General features: G+C 39.4%; 2 protein-coding genes across 2 annotated transcripts in view; one reads left to right on the top strand and one right to left on the bottom strand.

Moving 5' to 3' along the window:
• The window catches only part of TRAPPC11 (trafficking protein particle complex subunit 11), a 76570-nt gene extending 68129 nt beyond the window's left edge, over nt 1-8441 (bottom strand). The window contains 1 exon segment of the mRNA XM_043970411.1: nt 8266-8441. The gene's annotated coding sequence lies outside the window, so the exon portion shown is untranslated.
• A 327-nt stretch (nt 8442-8768) lies between these two features.
• RWDD4 (RWD domain containing 4) lies at nt 8769-22932 on the top strand. The gene is made up of 8 exons (XM_043970410.1): nt 8769-8966; nt 10826-10906; nt 15212-15321; nt 15410-15557; nt 17530-17647; nt 20215-20264; nt 20400-20402; nt 22046-22932. The coding sequence occupies exons 1-8, from the start codon at nt 8943-8945 to the stop codon at nt 22076-22078; spliced, it is 567 nt and encodes a 188-aa protein (XP_043826345.1). The 5' UTR covers nt 8769-8942; the 3' UTR covers nt 22079-22932.
• The last annotated feature ends 804 nt before the right edge of the window (nt 22933-23736 follow it).

Below are 23736 nucleotides of genomic sequence, written 5' to 3'. Positions count from 1 at the left end.
TTCCACTGCACCACCTAGCTGCCCCCTATCTACAAGGATTTCTAACCCAATCAAGCATTAAAAGCACCATATCTAAATAGGTTTAAATATGATAAATTAAACAGATTTAAAGAACTATTTCAACTAGAAAGTAATAGTTCATTAGTGGTATTTTTATATTTAGTCGTAAGAACTCAGTCTCTTTTTTCATTATTTTTCTAATTTATTTTTCAAATCTGGCTTACTTAAAAATCATACTCTTTGTACCTCAACAAGAGTTGAGGGCAGATGGGCTATGGTTTTGTGATTTCATTAATGTGTGAAAACTCTTCCCACTTAACCACTCTTCAGTAACATAAACTTTTAAAAAGGTACTTGGAAAAAAAGAAAAAATATATAAAAAAATAGAAGAGAAGGAAATACATAGTTAGCAAGTATAACTGTGAATGAGAATGGAACAAACTCATCTATAAAATAGGAGAGGATAGCAGAATAAGTTAGAAATCAGAATCCAACAAATATCTTGAAATAGAAAGATACACATAGAGTTAAATTAAGGTACTATTAAATAATATAGTAATAGACCTTCTAGCACTCTTTAAAATGAGATTTTGAGATCCAACTTTACAGGAACATAAACTGTAAAAAAAGCAAAGGACATCTGGGCAGGTACCTGGCACAGTGGAGAGAGTGCCAGGCCTGGAGTCAGGAAGACCTGAGTTCAAATCCAGCCTTAAACACGTAGTAGCAGTGTTACTGGGCAAGTCACTTAACTGTGTTTGCCTCAGTTTCCTCATCTATAAAATGACCAAGAGAAGGGAATGACAAACTACTGTGAAGTAGTTGTCAAGAAAAGGCCAAATGAAGTCACACAGTGTTAGATATGACTTAAGACAACTAAACAACAACAGGACATTTAAACACAAGGAACATACATGTCTAAAAAAAATTTAGGCTAGATCATAGGATTTACTGAATTGGGTGGACCTCAGAGATCATCTCATTCATCTCCTTAACACTTGACAAACAAAGAATGCAAAGAAAAATAACAGCTAGCACTTATGTAGTGCCTTAAAGTTTGCAAAACACTTTATATATGTTATCTTCTTTGGTTCCCACAGAAAGCTTGTGAGGTAGGTGCTATTACTATCTCCATTTTTACAGATAAGGAAACTCATGAAGTTCCATTTCCAAATTCAGCTTTGGGCTACCTAGAGGCCTTGTACCTAGATCTGACCTTGTAACTTTTCTGCCAAAAACTTTTTTTTTGTTTGTTTTTGTTTTTTTGTTTTTTGTTTTTGAGATATTTTATTTTTTCCGTTACATGTAAAGATAGTTCTCAACTTTTGTTTATACATGCTTTACACTTTCAGATTTTTCTCCCTCCCTCCCTCCCCTCCCTCCCCCCTCCCCTAGACAGCAGGTAATCTGATATAGGTTATATCTATATATATCTATACATATACATATAGATATATATATACACACACATATATATACACATAATAACATTAATCCTATTTCTGCATTAATCCTGTTACAAGAGAAAGAATCAGAGCAGTGATGCAAAACCTCAAAATAGAAAAAAAAAACAACAGCACCCAAAACAAAAGAAATAATATGGTTCAATCAGCATCTATACTCCACAGTTCTTTCTTTCTTTTTTTTTCTTGGATTTGGAGATCCTCTTCTATCATGAGTTCCCTGGAACTCTTCTGTACCATTGCATTGGTGAGAAGAATATAGTCCATCACAGTAGGTCAACACTCAATGTTGATGATACTGTGTACAATGTTCTTCTGGTTCTGCTCATCTCACTCATCATCAGCTCACGTAAGACCCTCCAGGTTTCTCTGAACTCTTCCTGCTCATCATTTCTTACAGCACAATAGTATTCCATTGTATTCATATACCACAACTTGTCCAGCCATTCCCCAATTGATGGGCACCCCCTCAACTTCCAATTCCTTGCTACCACGTAAAGAGCAGCTATAAATATTTTTGTACATGTGGGTCCCTTTCCCCCTTCCATGATTTCTTTGGGCAAAAGACCTAAAAGTGGGATTGCTGGGTCAAAGGGTATGCACAGCTTTATCGCCCTTTGGGCATAATTCCAAATCTGCCAAAAACTTTTTAAAGGCTTCCTGTCACCTACTTATCAAAGCTGAAACTCCTTGGGCTAGAGTTCCAGGCTCTCCAATGTGGCACCTCTCTACCTTTTCAACTTCCTCATATTATTCTCTTCCATGCGCTCTATGCCAGATATGATCCAAACACCCCTGCTTTTTTCATGGGGTCTGCAAGGTCCAAACTATTTTTATAATAATACCAAAATGTTTTAGTTTTTAATAGAGTAAATATTAATAGCTATAACCTGCATACACAAGAACTTTTGGGGGAGTCCTCACTAACTCTTAAGAGCATAAAGAGGGGGGCAGCTAGATGGCGCAGTGGTTAAGCACCAGCCCTGGATTCAGGAGTACCTGAGTTCAAATCCAGCCTCGGACACTTGACACTTACTAGCTGTGTGACCCTGGGCAAGTCACTTAACCCTCATTGCCTGCAAAAAAAAAAAAAGAAAAAAAAAAAAGAAAGAAAGAAAGAGCATAAAGAGGTCTTGAATCCAAAAAGTCTGAGAACTACAGCTTAATGCTGTTGGACTACTTCTAGAGACTGGAACACCCCCTCACTTTCCTGTTTTCATGCCTTTGCTAAAGTTATTTCTTATGCTTGGAACACTTCCCAATCTCACTCATCCTTTTAGAACCTTTGTTCATCTCTCATATATTATTTTGTATTATAATTACTTTTGCATCATAGCCTTCTACTGGAATGTATGCTCTGTGGAGATAGGGATCTTCTCTTAATTGTGTAACTCCTGACTTAACCAACACAGTGCTATTTCCAAAACAGGGTTAGCAGAAGAAACACTAGATTTGGTGTCAGTGAACCTGGTTTGAAACTAGAGCTCTGCCCCTACCTATCTGACCTCAGGATAGTTACTCTACCATGTATAACTCCTGGAGTAGAATGGGATATACCTTATGTAAAGCTCTAGTGGTAGCTCAGTGGTGCAGTAGATAAAGTGCACTCTTCCTAAGTTCAAATCCAGCCTCAGACCCTTACGAGATGTGACCTTGGGCAAGTCACTTAATGCTGTTGGCTTCAGTTCCCTCATCTGTTAAATGAGCTAGAGAAGGAAATGGCAAACCATTCCACTATCTTTGCCAAGAACGCCCCAAATGGGGTCACAAAGAGTTAGGCATAACTGAAAACAACCAAACAACAAACAGTAAAGCCTGCACAATTATACGTGAAGGGTAGGATATGTAAAGAAACTCCTGGGGGTCAGTTCAAGCGTATACATTTCGAAATTCTCTGACTCAAAGTATCTTCCATGACCACTAATAATGTAGGAGAAAAGGAAGATCTACTGTTGCTTTCCTGGAAGGACCAAATTATGTATGTATGCTTTATACACAGATACAGACTAAAGAACATATTCATCTGTACTAGGTAGAATACATCAGAAAGGGTTATGTTATAATAGAAGTTTTTTTTTATTCTAAACTTAACAAACACCAAATAAAATGGGCATTTCTATAGACACAATATAACAGAAGAGGATTATGCATGAAACAGAATCTTTTATATATAATTTTTCTTTTAAATTGTGCCAAGATGGGGCAGCTAGGTGGCACAGTGCCCTGGATTCAGGAGTACCTGAGTCCAAATCCGGCCTCAGACACTTGACACTTACTAGCTGTGTGACCCTGGGCAAGTCACTTAACCCCAATTGCCTCACCAAAACAAACAAACAAACAAATTGTGTCAAAATAATGGAATGTGATGGATGAGATTTAGCAGATACTCAGCTGCCCACCTGGACACTGATTTAAACTGACTGAATTGGATAAGGCGACTGACTGTTGACTGCTTACTAGATTCTAAGTACATCTGGCTGGTACTTAAGGGTACTTAAGAAGGTATTGTTCTCAGAAGCTAAAAACTTTGAACTTTACATTGAGACCACCTTCGGGTCCAGTGAACCAATGAATTTGAATAACACTAGCCAATCAGCTTGAAGAACCTCCCATTTCTGGGAGGGGAACATGAAAGAGGAAGCAGATGCTATCAAGAGAGTGCTTCCTCTTTTGGTGTGAGAGATCAGAGTGGTGGCAGAGGACTTCAGAAGTGGGAGCTTAGGAAGTCTAGGATTGCCAGGTTATAGGAAATCTGTTCTCAATCTTTCTTTTTCTTTTACTATTTTTCAATAAACCCTTAAAAAACCTAAACTCGTTTATCAGTGATTTTAGTCAGTTCCCCCCCAAAACTGAGGGAACAGATTAGAACCCACATTTAGAATTTTAAATTACACAAAATACATAATAAATTTAATATTTAACTTTCAAAGCCATCCTACTTGTTTGTGATTCTAGCTTTTCTGTTCTTTTATGCATTTTTAAATTTCTGTTTTAAAAAATAATTTGTAATTTTGAAGTTTTTGTTATTTACTGCACTTATAACTAAACATTATATACATGATCATCAGAATAGCAAGTCAGTGCCAATGGAAGATAGTAGAGAAACTGTGGGAAAGGAAAAGACTATGTTATAACAGAATAGTTATTAGGACATGTTTAGACTGGGGGCGGGAATCCCAAGGTTATGCACCCTGAGAACAGAAAGCAGAATTTAAGAAGGTGAATCGAAGAGAAGCAGCCAGGTAGGATTTGGGTGGCTCTGAGGATAGTAAGTGAGCCCTGGTCTCAAGGGCTAGACATGAAGTCTAGAACCCAAGACTGAACTTTAAAAAAATTATACTCTTGGACCATAACCACAACCAATCTTTCTACTACTCCCACTCCCCCACTGAGAGTCAACCTTTTACTCTCATTATGACCTGTCTTTTCCCAAAACTGTATCTTAATGTCTCCCCATCCGACTCTGACCCCATGGTATGCCACTTTTAATGATTCACTAGCAATGAATTCACCTTAGAATTCACACACACACACACACACACACACACTCTCTCTCTCTCTCTCTCTCTCTCTCTCTCCCCTGCTGTTCCCAAACTACTAATCATCAGTTCTGGATAATCATAATCTACGAACTTTCTAAGACTGCTGGGTCTGTAGATGAAAAAAAATAACGCTGAATTCACTTCACTAACAAGCTACCTCTCCAATTAACTTCCTAATCCTTTCCCAACCTCCCAAAGGTGACTGCTCCCCCACATTCTGTTCTCCATCCTCCTTTTTGTTCGGGGGGGGGGGGAATCTATGTGATCTCCCTTGGCAATCTCCTTTACAGTCACCTCTATGAGGATGACGGCCAGATTCATAACGGAGCTCTCCCACGTTCCAGTTTCACATCCTCACAAATCGGAAGGACTTCTCTACCTGTATACATAGCTCAACGTCAACACATTCAAAACTAAGCTTATCATCTTTCCCTCAAAAACAACTCCATTATTTAATTCCAGTATCTCAGTGTACTACTATATGAGGAAGAAGAAATAGCACTAAAAAAAAAAATCAAGTCAGCCAGAAAATCAACTAGATCAAACAAATCATGTCACAAAGTAGAAATCTGTGTTGGAGACAGTACAATTTTGGAAGCATTGAGCCATCAATTTAAACTCTCCAAAAGTGGAAAATAATACAAGATTAAGAAAAAACTAGACAGGATTATTACCCCAAAAAGGTAACCAAGAAGACATTAGCAACTACTAACTTTTATGTTTACTTTTTAAAAATCTCAGAATGATTTATATGCTCATCAAAAAAAAAAATTATATGGATGATATATGAGAAAAGAACAAGATATAGTGGATAAAGACCTGGACTTAGATCAAGAGAAAAGACTTGGGTTCAAGGATGCACCTAACACATATTGGCTCTATGACTGTACAAGTCAGTGACCCCAGACAACTCTCTAAGACTAAAAGTGCATTGGTAAAGGGAATTTCCTTATTGAGAGGAGTTAGTTCCCTATACAAATGAAACTGCAAATGATGATCAACAAGAGGCATCAAGCAGGGAAAGGTTAGTTGCACAATGGAAAACAGGCTAGCTTTGCACCTGGGTTCGAATCTGAACTTTATATTTGCTATCTACATTACCTCAGCTGAGCCACATAAACCTTTTTGCTTCTGTTTTCCAACCTATAAAGTAAGGAAGTGGGGGGAGGGTGGCGGATGATCTCTAAAGGTTGTTCCAGCAGTAATCTATAATCTTATGATCCTATGGTTTATGCCCTATACAGAGTCCAAAAGGAAGAGTTTCCCTTTAGATAAATATCCATCAGATGCTCCTATCTGTAGATGCTACTTGTGCTAGCTGTATTATGCCTAAGAATACTTGTAAAGTCTCCAGTCAAAAATGATAAACCTAGCAAAACACACAGGAAAGACCAAATGGAAAACCACCTATTGTGAAAAATGTGTGGCTAGATATCCACTGGTACAAAAATCATGAACCAGTACAACAGGTGTAGCTGAACTCTGCAATGGTGTATAGAGCTGAATCTGCAGTCTGGAAGAACTGAGTTCAAACCCTACTTCAGAAACTAGCTGTATGATGCCAAGTAAATCACAAATCTCAGTCTAAGTTTAATAAGCTTTAAAATGAGGCTAATAATGACAGGTAACTTACAGGGTAGCTGTAGAAAAACAAGAGATAGATGACAGATTAGATAGATAGATATGTAGGTAGATAGATAGATGATAGATAGGTAGATAGAAAGAACGAACTTTGAAAAACACAGAACACTTTATAAATGTTAGCTATTGTTGGTTATTATGTATTGTATTATATCAGTTCAGCTAAAAATTTAAGAAGAGCTTGTTGGATTGCATTTGGGTAACTACAGGTCGCTATCAAGCAATTCCGAGCTGCTGTGACATAAAAACCTTTTTTAGTACCAATATTTTCTTGCTAATGCTATGAGGCAGCAAGTCATAAAACACCACAACCTCCAAAGAATCAAAACTGTGAGTGACCTACAGGGCAATACAACGAAGTATGGTGCATATAAGTAGAAAGGAGGTTAGTCGTACAGTAAGAAGAACTAGGAGCATCACACTGGTACACACAGAATATGGAAGACCTAAAATAAAAGACCTGCGACTATAGAGAAGTTTGATGGAAGAATCAGTCAGTCAATAAACATTTATTAAGCACCTGGGATACAAATAAAAACAAAGTCCCTGCCCTCAAAAGCTTTATATCTAATAAAAGACAGGTACAAGAATCTATAGGACAAAAATGAGCTGATGTGTGTGATTTATTATATACTGCTGAGATGAAAGCTGAAAGTAAGAATCCAGAGCCCTTTAATACACTATAAACTCATCTGAGCTTTCCATCCCGCCCAGTCCCTAGCATGATGCACGCACACATAGGATTTCTAATCAATGTCCTGGGAACTGAACTGAGCTGAATAAGCACCCTGAAGCCTCCCCAGCCTGGTAAAACCGAAGAAAACGTGTAAGCCAGTGGCAGTTCTCAAAAACGAGGGTTACCCCCGGCACCCCCGGGGGCTCTGACAGGTGAGCTTTCGCCTCATCTCCTCCACCCACGAGCTCGCCGTGACTACCCCTTCCTCCAGCCCTCCTCTCTGCGCTCCCTCAGAGCGGGGGTGCTTACTAGTATTTATTCCCCCCGTGTCTGGTGTATCTATCACCTCCACACCGCTGAAGATGACTTTGGATCGGATAAACCAGACCAGAGAAAAAGAACATTGAGGCAAGCCTGACTACGCGCTCATCGGCGCCCCAGTCATGTTTACAATGTGTCCCACGTCCGCGTCCTCGTCCCGGCCCCATACGGAGAAATCCGTATCCACAGTTAGGCGGCGGTGCTCAAGCTCCCTTCTCGGCAAAAGGCCGGGCTTGGCCCAGGTAACTCCTGGCGCCGAAGAAATGCTTGTTGACTGACTGTACGAAGGTCCGGCGGCTTCGTCAGTCGGCCAAAGGGCTCCACGACACAAGAGAGGCTAAGTACCCGTAGGTCCTGCCCGATGCCCTACTTTTACAGGTAAGGAAACTGAGGCCCGGAGGGTCGGGCAGGGCAGTTCGGAAGAGGCTGAGCTTGGATGTGAAGCCAAGCCCGAAAGCGATCTCGCTGAGGAAAGAAGGACGAGGGAGAACTCCCCCGTCCCAGGCCCCTGCCACTATTCCGGCGCCCGAACCCTCGGAGGCCGCGGCCCTCACCCGCCCGCCCGGCCTCTGAGGGCTGGAACCCGGGGAGGGGGGCGCCGCGTCCGGCCCCAGCCCCGTACCTCAGCGCTCCGGGGGCCCCCGCTGCCGTGACCCGCACCGGACAGGGAAAGAGGAGGGAGGTGGGGGAGTCACCGAGCGCGGATCAATCGCCACAGCCGCCCCTTCAGCCCCCAGACTCAGCTGCGGCGCCCGACCGACTTCGCCATCCCCGCCCCCTCTCACCCAGGAAGCTAACGCGGAACTAGGCGGGGCCACGCCCTCGGCCGACCCCTGAGGCCCCGCCCCTTCCTGTTGCTCTCAAGGAGCTTGGGGTTAGAGGGGGAGCAGTTTCCGCTTCTAGGGAGCGGACCAATGGGAGAGGAGTGGCGGGGCGCGAGGAGGACTCCTCCATTCCCGTCGCCCACTCCCTCGCCTCTTCTCCGCCCCTGGAGCTGTTCGGCTTGCTCGGCGCTCCCAGACCTTGCGAGCCGGAGCAGCGTAGCGCGTGACGCACGCGCGTTGTGGCCTCGGCGCGAGGGGCTCGACGCGGGAGGAGAGGGCGGCGGGCGAGCGCGCGCGTGCGTGCTGGTGTGCCGGGGCTAGGCTGGGCAAGGAGCTGACCGGACTGAGGTGCGGCCAGGTGGCGGCGCGGGGGGCTCCGGCCTCTGGGTGCTGACCCCCGCCTTGGCCGCTTCCTCCTCCCACCCCCAGCCTCCTGTCTCGCCGTCGCGAGGAGGGGGACCTTGCTGCCGGAACGATGAGCGCCAACGAGGACCAGGAGGTAGGACCCCTCCTCAAGGGGGAGGGGGAAGAGCGGGGAGCAGTCCCCTGTCCCGTGGGTGCCCCGGAAGGAGGCGGGGACATCCTTCTCAGCCTGAATTCCCCCGATCCCCAACATTGCCTCTCCTAGCTAAGTGGGATTTATTAAGCGCCTACGACAAGCCCCCAGCGCCTCCTTTCGAAGCCCCTTCTCCCCCCACCCCCAACCCAACCTCTAGTGGGGAGCAATCCGACCTACTGTCGGGCCGGACTGGTGGCTCATTGAATTGAATCCCTTGTCCTCGCTGGAACCCTGTAAAATAAGGGCGAGGGGCCGGACTCGATGACTTCGAGGAACCCAGATGAGGGGTGGGCAGAGCCATGGAGTTTGGTGTTCCCTCCCTGGGGGCAGGAGCCATTTTTGCTTGTCTTTGCACTTAGTAGGGTGTTTAATAAGGGCTGCTTTATGTAGAAAGATGGAGGAGTCAGAAAGAGGTGGGGGCGGGGCCGAAGAACTGGGGAAGGAGCCAGGTATGGATTTAGGATTGATTAGTGAGTAGTCTCCCCACCCATCCACCTACCCCACCTCCCCCTTGGTGCTCAGCCATCTATGAGCTAGTTCTTCAGTGTACTTTGGGATTCCTTTTGAAAGGCACCAAATTGGTGATCACTAGTCTTCATATGACACATAATATTTGTTTATGTTTTATATCCTAAGGGGACTTGGAATCAAATTGGACTCAGGTCCCTCTCTGCCTGCCAGTTACAGTTATTAAAATTATTGAATAAATTACGTTTGTTTGGGGGAAAATAAAGACTTGTTGGACCAGCATGGCACCAAAATAGCTTGTTGGTACACCCAACTTGTCTTGCTGTTGTCCAGTGGGTGGGAAGTAGGCACCTGCAGGCACACCCAAACAGAATTATGTTTCTTTTTTTGTTTGTTTTGGGGGTTTTTTGCGGGGCAATGAGGGTTAAGTGATTTGCCTAGGGTCACACAGCTAGCAAGTGTCAAATGTCTGAGGCTGCAGAATTATGTTTCAACTTAAAGGGGTTTTTGGGGGGGGGTGGACAATGCCACTTTGAGAAAATAAAGAAATTTCAGTCACAGTGACTTAGCATAAGATAGATTTTTCTGCTGTGGTGATATTTTTAAAAGACTTTTGGGGACTTGTTGGGGGGAGAAGTTCAAGCTCTATCATTAATGAGGCAACTCAAAAAAAACTTCAATTTTAGAGATGGTACCAACTTATTCTCTATATTAATAAAATCATATTTGCCTCCCCCATCACCTACATTTTTTGGAAAGTCTAAAACATGTCTCTTTAAATGATCTATTTAATTCTCTAGGAAATGTTGAACTCTCAAAAATATTCTTTCTTTGCATAAGCAGCTTTGAAAGGGAATTAGTGGGGCAGCTAGGTGGCACAGTAGATAAAGCTCTGGCCCTGGATTCAGGAGGACCTGAGTTCAAATTCAGCCTCAGACACTTGACACTTACTAGCTGTGTGACCCTGAGCAAGTCACTTAACCCTCATTGCCCTGAAAAAATGAAAAAAGAAAGGGAATTAGTAAGCCTTATTTTCTTCATCTGTAATGATATGAGTATTATATATAATGCATAATATAAGTATATAATGGTATGAGAATGCAGGCAGTACGTGACTTTAAAAAGTTCTTCATATCCAAACTGCCTGATGAAAGTGATGGCAAAACATCTAAAAATATGTTTTCATCCCCCAGTTCTTCGTAGTGCTTTGTATTGAGTTCATAATGTTTCTTAGGGTATGGTAACTGACATAACTTCAACATAGTAAATTTACACAAAAATGTAAGTCCTTGTGTTTCCAAGACAAGGCTCATTTTGTTCATTCCTTTTAGATGGAGCTGGAGGCCTTGCGTTCTATTTATGAAGGCGATGAAAGTTTCCGAGAACTAAGTCCAGTTTCATTTCAATATAGGGTAAGACACAAAATATGAATGTGATCTTTTTTTATTGCCTTCCCTTCTGAGTTTTGTGCCCTATATGTATTTATTTTCTCTAAGCCTGTTTATGTGTTTATTGCCTCGTCCATTAGAATGAAAACTCTTTAAGGGCAGAAACTTTTTCCTTTTTCTAAATGTTTATTCAATTATTTTTTCAGCAAAAAATTAGTCATTGCTGAAATGTTGGTATTTGTTTTATCAATCTAGTCATTTGTGTCTGTTTAAATTGATGTGGGGGGCGGGGTGGGGCAGCTAGGTAGCGCAGTGGATAAAGCACCAGCCCTGGATTCAGGAGCACCTGAGTTCAAATCTGGCCTCAGACACTTGCCTCGTACTAGCTGTGTGACCTTAGGCAAGTCACTTAACCCTCATTGCCCAGCCAAAAAAATTTTTTAAATAAATTAAATTAAATTGATGTACGTATTTGTAGCACATATTCTTAGAAGACTTAAGAATTTTAAAATCCTTCATCTTTATGACATGAAGTATTTTAATTCCTAAGGTAAATCATATCTTTGAATATTCAACAAATTTTTTTAATCAGAGTTAGCTTTTAAAATTTTTATTGTAATAGATTCTTAGAATTTGGAAATTGGAAGAGACCTCAGATATCATGTAGTCTAATACCCTCATTTTTGAGATTATACCCCAGTACTGCTTTTCTCATCTGTTTATTGACTATAAGGGCTACTCCATTTTTTTCTAAGGGATTCTTGCCCACAGTAGTATATGTAGTGGTCAACTGAATTAAATTTACCCATTCCCATCCCTTTAGGTTCACTGGCACTCAAGATGTCTATGTTTAATCTTTCCACCTCCTGTTTGACCTCATCCAGCTTACTTTGGTTCATAGATCTTGTGTTCTAGGTTCCTATGTGATATTGATCCTTATAACATCAGACTTACCTCTTGTCACCAGATGCATCCAAAGATAAGCCTTCCTTTTGGCTTTGGTCCAGCTGCTTCATTAGTGCTGGAGCCACTTATACTTGTTCCCCCAGTAATGTTTTGAACACCTTCCAATCTGAGGGGCTCATCTTCTGGTATCACCTCTTTTATCATTTTAGTACTGTCCATGGGATTTTCTTGGCAAAAATACTGGAGTGGTTTGCCATTTCCTTCTCCCAAGGAACCTGTGTGAAGGCCAAAAAACAACAGTTAGAACCAAACATGAAATAATTGACTGGTTTAAGATGAAAAAGGAATATGACAAGACTGTATATTAGTACCTTATTTATTTAATTTATATGTGGAGTACATTGTGCAAAATGCCAAGCTGTTTGAATTAAAAGCTGCGATAAAAGTTTCTGGGAGAAATATCAACAATCTCAGATATGCAGACAATACCACTCTTATGGCAGAAAGTGAAGTGGAATTAAGCCTCTTGATGAAGGTGAAAGAGGAGAGTGTAAAAGCTGACTTGAAGTTTAACATCCAAAAATACTTAAGATGTTGGCAACTGGTCCTATCACTTCTTGGGAAATAAAGGGGGAAGAAATGGAAACAGTGTCAAATTTTATATTCATGGGTTCAGAAGATCACTGCAGATAGCCAATTTAGCCATGAAATTAGAAGACACTTGCCACTTGAAAGGAAAGCTATGGCAAACGTGTACAGCATACTAAAAAACAGACATCACCTTGGCGACAAAGGTCCAGATAGTCAAAGCTGTAATTTTTCTAGTAGGAATATGACTTTGAGAAATGGACTATAAGAAAAGCTGGACACCCCAGAATTGACACTTTTGAATTGTGGTGCTGGAGCAAAAGTCCCGTGAATATCAAGGAGATCAAATCAGTCAATATTTGAAGAAATGATCTCAGGTTATTCACTGAAAGGTCAAATACTAAAGCTCAAGCTTAAATACTCTGGCCACATAATTAGAAGATGAGACTCATTGGAAAAGGCCCTGATGTTGGGAAAGATGGAAGGCAACAGGAAACAGGGATGGCAGAAGATGAGATGGAGAGATAGTATCACAGAAACAACAAACATGAACTTGGACAGACTTTGAGAGATAGTGGAGAATAGAAGGGCCTGCCTTGCTATGGTCCATGGGGTCACAAAGAGTTGGGCACAACTGAACAACAAATACCCTCAATTTATAAGTGAAAAAACAGAAACCAAAGAGGTTAAGCAGTTTGTTCAGAATTATACATCCAGTTAGTGACAGAGTTGGGACTACAACCAAGACTGTCTTGAGATGACTTTCTTTCCAATATACCATGCTATAGTAAAGGGGTCACTGATATTTTCTCAAAATTGATTTCCCAGTTTTTTTACTTTTCCTTTATACGTTCCATTTGTCCAACTTCTTCTTTTTTTTTTTTTTTTTTGGTGGGTGGCAAGGGTTAAGAGACTTGCCCAGGGTCACACATGTCCAACTTCTTATAATAGAGAGGTGCAATAATTTTTTCCTAGAATATTTATACCACATTTTTTGAAAACTATTTTACTTAGTTTAGGGAAATAAGACCTTGTCCAGTACTCAGAATTTTCATTAGGTAGTTGCAAAAAAGGTAAACAGCATTTGTTTGCTTTAGAGTTTTTACCTTTTCCTCAAGTGATACTATATGCTTGACTGCCCTTCTATACTTTACAGCGCTCATATCTTCTCTGTACTTAACCCTAACAACCACTGGACTATGGCTTTGCTGGAACATAACCAGCATCTATGCTAAAGCAGGGTGTTCTTTATCTTTAGCAAATGGCATCCTAAGAATAAGCTTATGGACACAGTGCCAGTCCTTAAGGAGCTTACATTTGAGCTGGGGAGATTGGACTTAATAGCTGTAGCAACACCAAGTGCCTAGGTAGCGAATGATAAAACCAGAGGGTTTGGTATATATAGTTAAGTGCTACAGGGCATTCCCAGAAAGGAGAAACTACGGGGTGGACCAAAAGTCACAAAGTCATGAATATTTAATGACTCCTTTACTTTTTTTGTTTTTTATTTACAATACCATAGCATTATGTATAGTATATATAGGAAATAAAGGAAAAATAATTTTCAAAAAGTTATTAAAATATTAGACCGCTTCTATACTTTTGGTCCACCCTATACTGCTGTGGGCAGGGTCAGTTAGAGAAGGCTTCACCTAGGGCTAAGAACTTGAACTGAGCTTGAAAGACAGGTGAAGTGGAAAGGTAAGTTCAGCAGTACAGGCTTGTTGCTTGCATAGAGTAAAAGAGGAACATTCTGATTGGCTAGAAAAGAGGTTTGTGTATTTGAGTGGTGTCAAGGGAGACTGGAGAGATTGTGGCACACCCTTGAATGTCAAACTAAAAGTATGAACTTTATACTATAGTCACTGCTAGTGATAATAAAGCAATGTTTTGGAAATCTCCCCCAAATTTCCCATTCAGTAATAAAAATTTGACCAAAGTATGAGGAACAATAATAATGTAATTAGAAAATGGAGGCATAACAAATAAGTCTTTGGGGAAATTTCTTAACTTTCTTTAAGGAATGAGTGAATTTTAATTTCTTTAGTACTTGATATTCTGGCTTGTGGGTTTTCCATTTTGTTTATTTGCCTTTTCCTTCTTGTGCACTTAATTGCCAATAGAGTGTAATGGATAGAGCACTAGTTCAGGAAACAGGTTTGATTACTACTTCAGACTACCCTTGTCATAGGCAAGTTTTTTAGCTTTCCAGAGCCTCAGTTTTCTCATCTTTAAAGTAAGGATAATATTTTCACTAATTCATAGAGGTGTTGAAGATAATCTTTTGTAAAACTTAAAGTACTGTGTAATGAATGTTTTTTATCTTCCCTGGAGCTGAACAAAGAATACAGAAGATGAAAAATTGATTAACCTGAGTTTCTCATTATCTTACGTTTTCAAAGCTTATCAAATCTTGTGGTTTGATAGGCAGGAAATAATGGCAGAAAAAAAGCTTTTTCTGTCATTAGTGGATTTTTGATCCAAGTTTTCCCACATTTTTAAAAAACATTTTGTAAAATTCCTGCCGTATACTAGGCCTTGGCACTATATGGCTGACATAAGACCCCTCCTAGAGGAGGTCCCACTATAGTTGTAGAAATCAGGCACATATACAAAGTCCTAAATTCTGAAACCAGAACTACCAAAGCTCCTACAGACTGGGAATGAGCTCAGTCAAAGCTCCTGGGTCCACTTTGGTCCTGACTACTACAAAAAGACTTTTTAAAAACTGTTAAATTTATAGTTTGTACTAGTATTGAAAATAATCTGTCATTTTAAATAAAATTTTTGTAACATGTGTAACTATTTTCTATTTAAAATTTTCCTTTCCTTTAGATAGGTGAAAATGGTGATCCCAAAGCCTTCTTAATAGAAGTTTCTTGGACTGAAACATATCCACAAACAGCCCCAATCATATCTATGAATGCTTTTTTCAACAATACCATGTAAGTGATTTTCATTTACTTTTTTCATTTGTCTCTCCCTTTTACTTTCCTACTCCCTTTTAATTTCTTTTAAAAATATATGTTCTAGATCATCAGCTGTAAAGCAAAGTATTCTGGCTAAATTACAGGAGGAAGTCGAAGTTAATCTTGGAACTGCAATGACATATACATTGTTTGAATATGCCAAGGACAATAAAGAACAGTTCATGGAGAATCATCATCCTGTTAATTCTACGGTGAGCATGTCATTTGGGCCCTTATAGTAGCTTTTCCTAATTCCTCCATTTAAATGCCCCAGGATTTTATTTTGCAAAAAGCTCTGGGTCAAATTTAAGATGCAAATAAATTTTACAATCAATTAGGAAAGTTAGACATCATAATCTTCAGTTTCACACAGAAACAAAGATATCAGTAACCAGAATTATTCGATACCCTCCATATTCATTTGGCTCCATTGAGGCATGCGAAAATTCTGATGTATCTATTAAAAAGCTTTATTTAAATTATCTTGGAGAAATAGAAAAAAACATTACTCAGTTCAGGGGCAGCTAGGTGGTACAGTGGGTAAAGCCTCAGACACTTGACACTTACTAGCTGTGTGACTCTGGGCAAGTCACTTAACCCTCATTACCCTGCGCCACCCCCCAAAAAAAACCAACACATTACTTAGTTCAGTGGTACTTTCTTTTTTTATGTAAAACATTACCATATTAATCATTTTGTACAAAAAAACTTTAATAAAAGAAAAAAATAAAGTGAAAAATAGTATGCTTCAATCTGTGTTCCATCAATATCAATTGTTTCTTTAGAGGTGGATAGTATGTTTCATCAATAGTCCTTTGGGATTGTCTTGGATTATTGTATTGTTGGGAATAGTTAAGTCATTTACAGTTCTTCATCAAACAATATTGCTGTCTCTGTGCACAATGTTCTCTTGGTTCTGCTCACTTTAATATACATCAATTCATACAAGTCTTTCCAGTCCTTTCTGAAATCATCCTGCTTGTCATTTCTTTTTTTTTTTTGCGGGGCAACGGGGGTTAAGTGACTTGCCCAGGGTCACACAGCTAGTAAGTGTCAAGTGTCTGAGGTCGGATTTGAACTCAGGTCCTCCTGAATCCAGGGCCAGCGCTTTAACCACTGTGGCATCTAGCTGCCCCCTGTCATTTCTTATAACATAGTAATATTCCATCACCATCACATATAGTGGTACCTTCTTTTCTTTTCTTTTTTTTTTTTATTGTGTCAATGAGGGTTAAGTGACTTGCCCAGATCACACAGCTGCTAAGTGTCAAGTGTCTGAGGCCAGATTTGAACTCAAGTACTCCTGAATCCAGGGCCAGTGCTTTATCCACTATGCCACCTAGCTGCCCCTAGTGGTACCTTCTTTAAAGTATTGGTTCACTTTTGAGTTAGGGATGTGTCCTGTTGTTGACAGTATTAATGTTTTGCTTTTAAGTGCTTCATATGGTATTTCTTGTTACAGATAGGCTTACCATAATTCATCCTTAAGTTACGATTTGAGATTTCATTGAACAGAAAAGTGGTTTTGACTACCACAAAAGAGTCTTAGAAAAAGATTTCTGTCAGAACTTAAAACATGTGTCTTTTGATACCACTGTAATGTTCATACCACATTACATCTAACACTTGAATTATATACCATTTTCCTAATCAGGCTATTAGGAAAGGGACTGTAACTTCTGCTTTCTGTCTCCTCTTAGACCAAGGCCATAGTACCACAGTTTTGTATTTCAAAATGTCCTCTCTGACAATGACTACAGTGTCAGAAAAAAGATCCTTTTCATTGGTTAGAGAGAGAACTGGGAAGATCTGGACAAATAAGTATAATCATAGGTTCTTGATGGCTTGATTGTGTGCATTTTTTAAAACCCATGTTAAACATTCTGAGTTGTAATAAGTGAATTGCCCTTAGCATCTACCCTGGAAAACATACAAACCTCTTATTTTCTGCATGCTTTGCTACCATAACAGTTTAATTATTATATAGCAGCCCTTTGAACACAGTGTTTTATTAAGTTCTAGCAATGTACTGATACTATATATTTAATAGAAGATAACTTTAATCTTGAATATTCACTTTATCAATTTAATATTAAGACAGTTGACGTATTTCAGGAACTAGACATTTATAGCTTACTTCATACATACTAAGCTCTAAGAGTTTGTGAATTTTTTTCTTTTCAGACATCAATAAGCAATATTATTTCAGTTGAAACTCCTAATCCTGCTCCTTCAAGTAAGAAAAAAGATAAAAAAGAACAGCTTTCAAAAACCCAGAAACGGAAGCTGGCAGACAAGACAGGTTTGTACTGCTGAGTGTTAGATCCACCAGGGTTTTTAATCCTACTTTTGACTGCCTCATACTATGATTATGTGGGTGCTTAATAATATTTGTTTCAGAATATTCTTTCTGGAGCTTTAGGATTAGATTCTGCCTTGGGCCACAAGTATGAATTTGGTGATTATTATTACTAATATTTCATCACTAAATATTGCTATTTGAGAATCAGGTGAGTGAATGTCATAGTAACCATAACTCAAGTTGGCCAGGATAGTTTTAGCATGGTGTGCATTAGGAAAATGGTGTGAAGGCACCTTCCATATTTTGCTTGTTCATTCTTTCCTTTGGAAACTTCTGTTTCTTCATGTTTGTAATCTATTTATGTTAGTGATAGAAAAAAGCCTATATGAGTTTGTCTGGGAAATGAATGGGTACAGTTGAGTAACATCACTAGTTTCCGGCATTTTCCTGTGATCTCCTTAGCAGTAAGGCCAGCCCTGTAGCAGTAAAATTGACACCTATGTTTCATCTTTGGCAGCTGTTGAGACAATGAATGAAAAGTTAGCAGCTATAGAGAATTCACTTGAAAGTCTTACCATGCATTAGCTAAGCCATTGGTGAGCCTCATGGCTGAACACCCTTTGGTTCTTGAGAGGGTTGATTTTCTACCCCAATAGAGACTTCTTTCTAAGCCATTTGGCACTGTTTGGATATACCAGACGGTTCCCAGAAGTCTAGATTGGTTGAGGAGTTGCCATATGTACTAAGGAAAGAAGAGGCCAGGAAACTGGGTATCCAGGCCTCTTATTATGGTCATAACAAGCTCTCCAGAGCAACCATAAACTAGGCTTTCATAGTCCTGGCTGACATAATTCAAAGTGAGTATTTCTGTCTTCTGACAGATGCCAAAACAACTTTTGCTGGGTGTCGTGAATATTCTTGACTTGGAACTACCTTAAAGGAAGCATTCCCAGAATTCTGGGTAGAAAAGTTAGCAGCTAAACTTCTGTGGACCAAATGAAGTATTAGATTTGAGGGGTATGGGAAGACATAAACATCTAGAACTAAAACCCCAGTAGCATTTTTGTTATTCTTTATGAGTAGGTCTTTGCCTCAATTTTTCTGCCTGTAAAATTGACACAACTTATGTGAAATTTGAAGATTAAACAAGAAATATGCCCACAGTTCAATGAAGAAATGTTACTGATTTTTTTTATTATTCATGCTTATTGAACACAATTATGTGACCTCAAAAATGAATAGTGCTTTTTATAGTAAAATTTATTTCCTTATGTTAACATACACTATCAATTATGCAACAAAAATGTTGAGGATATTTTTATTTTTGAAGTTAATAGTCCTCCTTTGCTCGGAGTTGTTATTAATAGACCTAGCTTCCTCATGAATTACACACTAGTAATATCCTATTCACCGTATTCTCAAACGTCAGCTTTTAGTCACAAATATAAACAATAAAATTACTTTTTTCTCCCCACACTGGGCATTTTGCCTTTGTGTTTCACATAGAGGAAGTATATAGTCTTGAATGAAAAAGGAACAAACTTGTAAAAAGGGATATTTGATCATCTTTCTTTTACAAACCTAAAGTTATAATTACGTTCAATTCACCAAGAACTGTACATTCAATTACTAATGAAATTTTTTAAAAGGCTAGTGTAGCCTGTAGTGCTCTAATTTTTGTGTTGTCTTAAACTAGTTTAATTTGAGATTCTTATGGGATAGGATTTTTTAATTTATTATTTTATTTTTCTCCAATTACATGTAAAAACCATTTTTAATGTTCATTTTTAAGACTTTTCCAAATTCTCTCCCTTCCTCCTTCTCCCCACCCCCACTAAGAAGGCATGCAGTCCGATATAGGTTATACATATGTAGCTATGCAAAACATTTCCATATTAGTCATGTTGTGAAAGAAAACTTGGACAAAAAGAAAGTATGCTTTAATTGTTTCTTTCTCTGGGCATGGATAGCATTTTTCATCACAAGTCCTTCAGAGTTGTCCTGGACATTGTATTGCTGAGAATAGCTAAGTCATTCACAGCTGATCATCTTACAGTATTGCTGCTACTTTGTACACAGTACGTTTTACTTTGTATCAGCTCATGTAAGTCTTTCCAAGTTTTTCGGAAAACATTGTGTTGATCATTTGTTATAATAGCACAGTAGTATTCCATCATAATCACATACCACAATTTGTTCAGCCATTCTCCAATTTCTGGGTATCTCCTCAGTTTTAATTTGCCACCAGAAAAGAGCTGCTATAAATATTTTTGTACAGGCAGACCTGTCTACTTTAAAATTGATTACATAGCAGGGCAGCTAGGTGGCGCCCTAGATAGAGCACCAGCCCTGGAGTCAGGAGTACCTGAGTTCAAATCCGGCCTCAGACACTTAACACTTACTAGCTGTGTGACCTGGGGCAAGTCATTTAACCCCAATTGCCTCACTAAAAAAATAATAAAAATAAAAATTGATTACATAGCAATGTGGGGTTTGTTCTTAGTATTTGTGTATTAGAAAAGTTTGCTTTTTTAATCTTGAAAATGCTTCTTTTTTTAATTCTGTAGATCACAAAGGTGAACTTCCACGAGGCTGGAACTGGGTTGATGTAGTTAAGGTATGTTACTTAAATACGATACCTTAATGTCAGGAGTTATTGGTATTATAATGAAACTTATATGTAACCTCTTTTTTATTTTCTTCCCTAACAACCTTTGGATTTGACTGGTGTCTGATGCTTGTATACATTCAGCATGTAAGTATCTTTAAGTGTTTTTTGTCCTACTTCACAGTTACTTTGTAGCAATGACAAATCTATAGAAAGGTTTGCCTGTTATGTAGCATTTAAGGAGAGTGAGTAACATGGGGAGGGAAAAGGAAGGAATAAGCATATTTATTAAGTGCCTACTATGTGCCAGGGAACACTTTACAAATATCACTTTACTTGATCCCAAAAATAACCCTGGGAGGTAGGTACTCTTATTACCACCATTTTACAATGGAGGAGGTTAGGGCTGACAGAGGTTAAGCGACTTGCCTGGGTCACCCAGCTAGTAAGTATCTAAAGCTGCATTTGAACTCGCGTATGAGTCTTCCCAATTCCAAGTCTAGTGCTCCATCCTCTGCACCACCTAGCTGCCCTCCCTTAGAAGAATGGGGAAAATCTCCTTTGCATACAGGTGCACAAATTGCTACAGCCGCTCATCTCACTATAGCCCCATCCCCTGCTTTGCTTCAGGATCTGGAAATGGATAATTTTGCCCCTTCCTGCTCCAGACTGCTGATGAATCGCATTTGAAAAACACTTCCTCCCATCTCTTTTATGATGCCTACAAAAACCTGAGGAATGGCTCATGTTTAGGTCTGGTTTAGAATATTTGTGTTGAATTTGACTGTACATTTTCTCAACTTGAAGCTTTGACCCTTTATACAGAGCGGAACATGCTGAGCATCATTTAAACCAGTGTCCTGATCCTGCCTCTTTTACTACCTAACTATATAAAGAAGTTAAATTTAACCGTGTATAGTTAAAGATGCCTTGATTGATCATCATAGCAATTTTGAGCCTGAATGGAAGCATACCAAATAGCATTTTTAAGTAGATGTCCTTAACACCCTCACACCTTTCAGTACCACTCTCATTTCTCAGTGCCTTTCTTCCCAGCCTCCTCTTGCTGTTATGTTGCGGATATCCCCACAACTGAATGCTTCGTGTCTCCCAAATTGTTTTATCCTTTCTCCTAATCAGAATTCACAACCCTTTAGTTTAAATGTTACAAGGAAAGTAGTCTGAAAGGTCCTCAGGCCTCCCAAAGGTATTTGTGTTTTTTAAAAGAAAATGCTTATTAACCAAAAGGAGACCAGTAGAATTTCTGGCAGGGTTGGCAGAAGGAAATGAAAGAATATGAGGAAGGAGTGGGGTCTGTTCCCCTAAAGCGTTGGTATTCTTCATAGCTTCTCCTCACAGTTCTGAATCTATAAATTGTCCCTAGTTCCCCAATTTTTAACTCTGATACCCGTGGTACTATAATGGAGTCTGTTGATAAGTCTGGAAACACTTGTATATACTTTGCCATTAAAAAAAAAAGATAATTTCTGAATACTTCATCTTTTATCCTGTATTTGCACACTCAGTATTTTTGTTAGTCGGTTTCAGAGGTAACTTTTATGTTGCCTTCTGTTGATAGTTATAATTTAACATTTAGTGAACCCTGTAGTTTTAAATGTTTTTTTAAAAGTCTCAAGTTTGGACAGTTGCAAATAAATTAGAGCTTTCAGAATATGTAAACTTTGTTACCAATTATATTAAGTGAAAATGTTTTCAATTTGATATGAAGCTGAAATAATGTAATGCAAATGTAACAGCTTAAACTTACTATTTCTCTTTTCTTTTTATAGTTAAGCAAAACTGGTTCTAAAGATGATGAATAATGAAAGAAACTTGATACAAGAAACACCGTCTTTTTAAGACAGTAAACTGAAGTCAACATGTTTGGGTTTTTTTTCCAGTACTCTTCTATTGAAGTGGCATTTTATGAAACCTAAGTTTTTGTATGTTTCCTAAGTAATTAGATCCCAAATTCATGCAGAGATTTGTTGGTATTTCATCATTCTCACAAATTTGCCTTAAAGGAAGGTAAAACGCACCACCAGGAATGTTCAGTGTCCTTTCAGAAGCCTGTTCAGCATTATAAATGATCAGATATCAAGAAGAGTACATAATGACATATGCAGTATTAGTCTATACTGTCTTATTCTAGGGGGTGACTTTTTCTAAGGGAATTAAAGCCTAGAATAAAGCTGCTTATCAAGCAGACCCTTTGCAAGTCCTCATCTCAATGGAGTGAATAGTAAGAGTGAAGTGATTTGACAGCACGGTCTAGATGAGTAGGTTTGTCACTTTATTTATGCCTTCATGTGTTCGTTCCCTTGAATTACTGATGTTTAAATTGCTTCTCTTTCCACGTAGTTGACATTTGTATGAAGTTACTTTCCCTGTTTTGCTTTTTTCCCAGAGAACTGCTATCTTCTCACAGATAAATCTAAATTATATTTTTCTCAATATTGATGTATTGAGAGGCTTAAACATGAGTTTTTCATAATATATACATTAAGAAAAAATAAAACAGTTCTGCCTAATGCATTGGAAATAATTTTGTACAGATGTGCTCTCTTGTATTTAAAAAAAATCCTTACTGGATACACAGTAATGGAGTAAAAGATGCCTTAATCTCCTTTAATTTTTTTATTGTTGAAGACATTAATTTTAATAAATTCCTATTTATCTGCCATTGTTGGGTTTGAGGGTTTTTTTTGTTTATTTTGCTTAGTACTGGTTAGTTTCTAGGCCCTCCAAGGAAGCAGTAAGCATTTATTAAGTGCTTACCATGTTCTGACCCTGTGCTAAGTATTAGGCATACAAATGACATTACAGGGTTATGTCTTACTCTTGCATGATTTGGATTTAAGTGAGGCAGAGTGGCACAAAGTCATCAGCCTCATTCTCTCTTGCGGTCATTGACATCCAGTGGCAAAACAGAAGTCAAGAGAACTGGCAATGGCCCAAGATGCAGTGCACGACCTAGGTGTCTTCACCAAGCTCTAAATATTCTACAGTTCCTGCTTCAGCCACGTTCATGGCCATTGAAACAAATCATTCTCATTCACTCATTCCACCAGGGCTAGTCTTCACGTGCTTGGGGTAGAGCCCTCCCCCTCCAATTCACCATCAAGTTTGAGTCCTGTTAGTTATCCTCAACTTGATTTAGCCCATCTGCCTAAACACTTCCCTGGGTGTGGTTGTTGTGCGTGCTACTGCTTCTTAGAACCCCAGCTGGGAGTTGAGTGCTAAGTAGAAACCAAAGGTGGATGAGCAGCCCTCACGCCAGAGGCACTACTCCTTGAACACCCCATACACCCCAGCATACAAACACAAGAGAAAAGAAAGACAGTCCCTGCCTTCAAGCAGCTTACATCGTAATGGGGGAATAAAAGGGAGATGAAAAGTTGGCAAGGGCTGGGAAGTGCCCCTGCAGGGGCCAGAGGGTCAGAGGTGGAGCTGGAAGCAAGATGAAGCCTAGCTGCCTGGG

The sequence above is a fragment of the Dromiciops gliroides genome, chromosome 6 (genome assembly GCF_019393635.1).
Source record: "Dromiciops gliroides isolate mDroGli1 chromosome 6, mDroGli1.pri, whole genome shotgun sequence".
Classification (NCBI taxonomy): Eukaryota; Metazoa; Chordata; class Mammalia; order Microbiotheria; family Microbiotheriidae; genus Dromiciops; species Dromiciops gliroides.
Note: the sequence above shows the minus strand (reverse complement) of the source record. Positions and strands in the feature narration are given on the sequence as shown.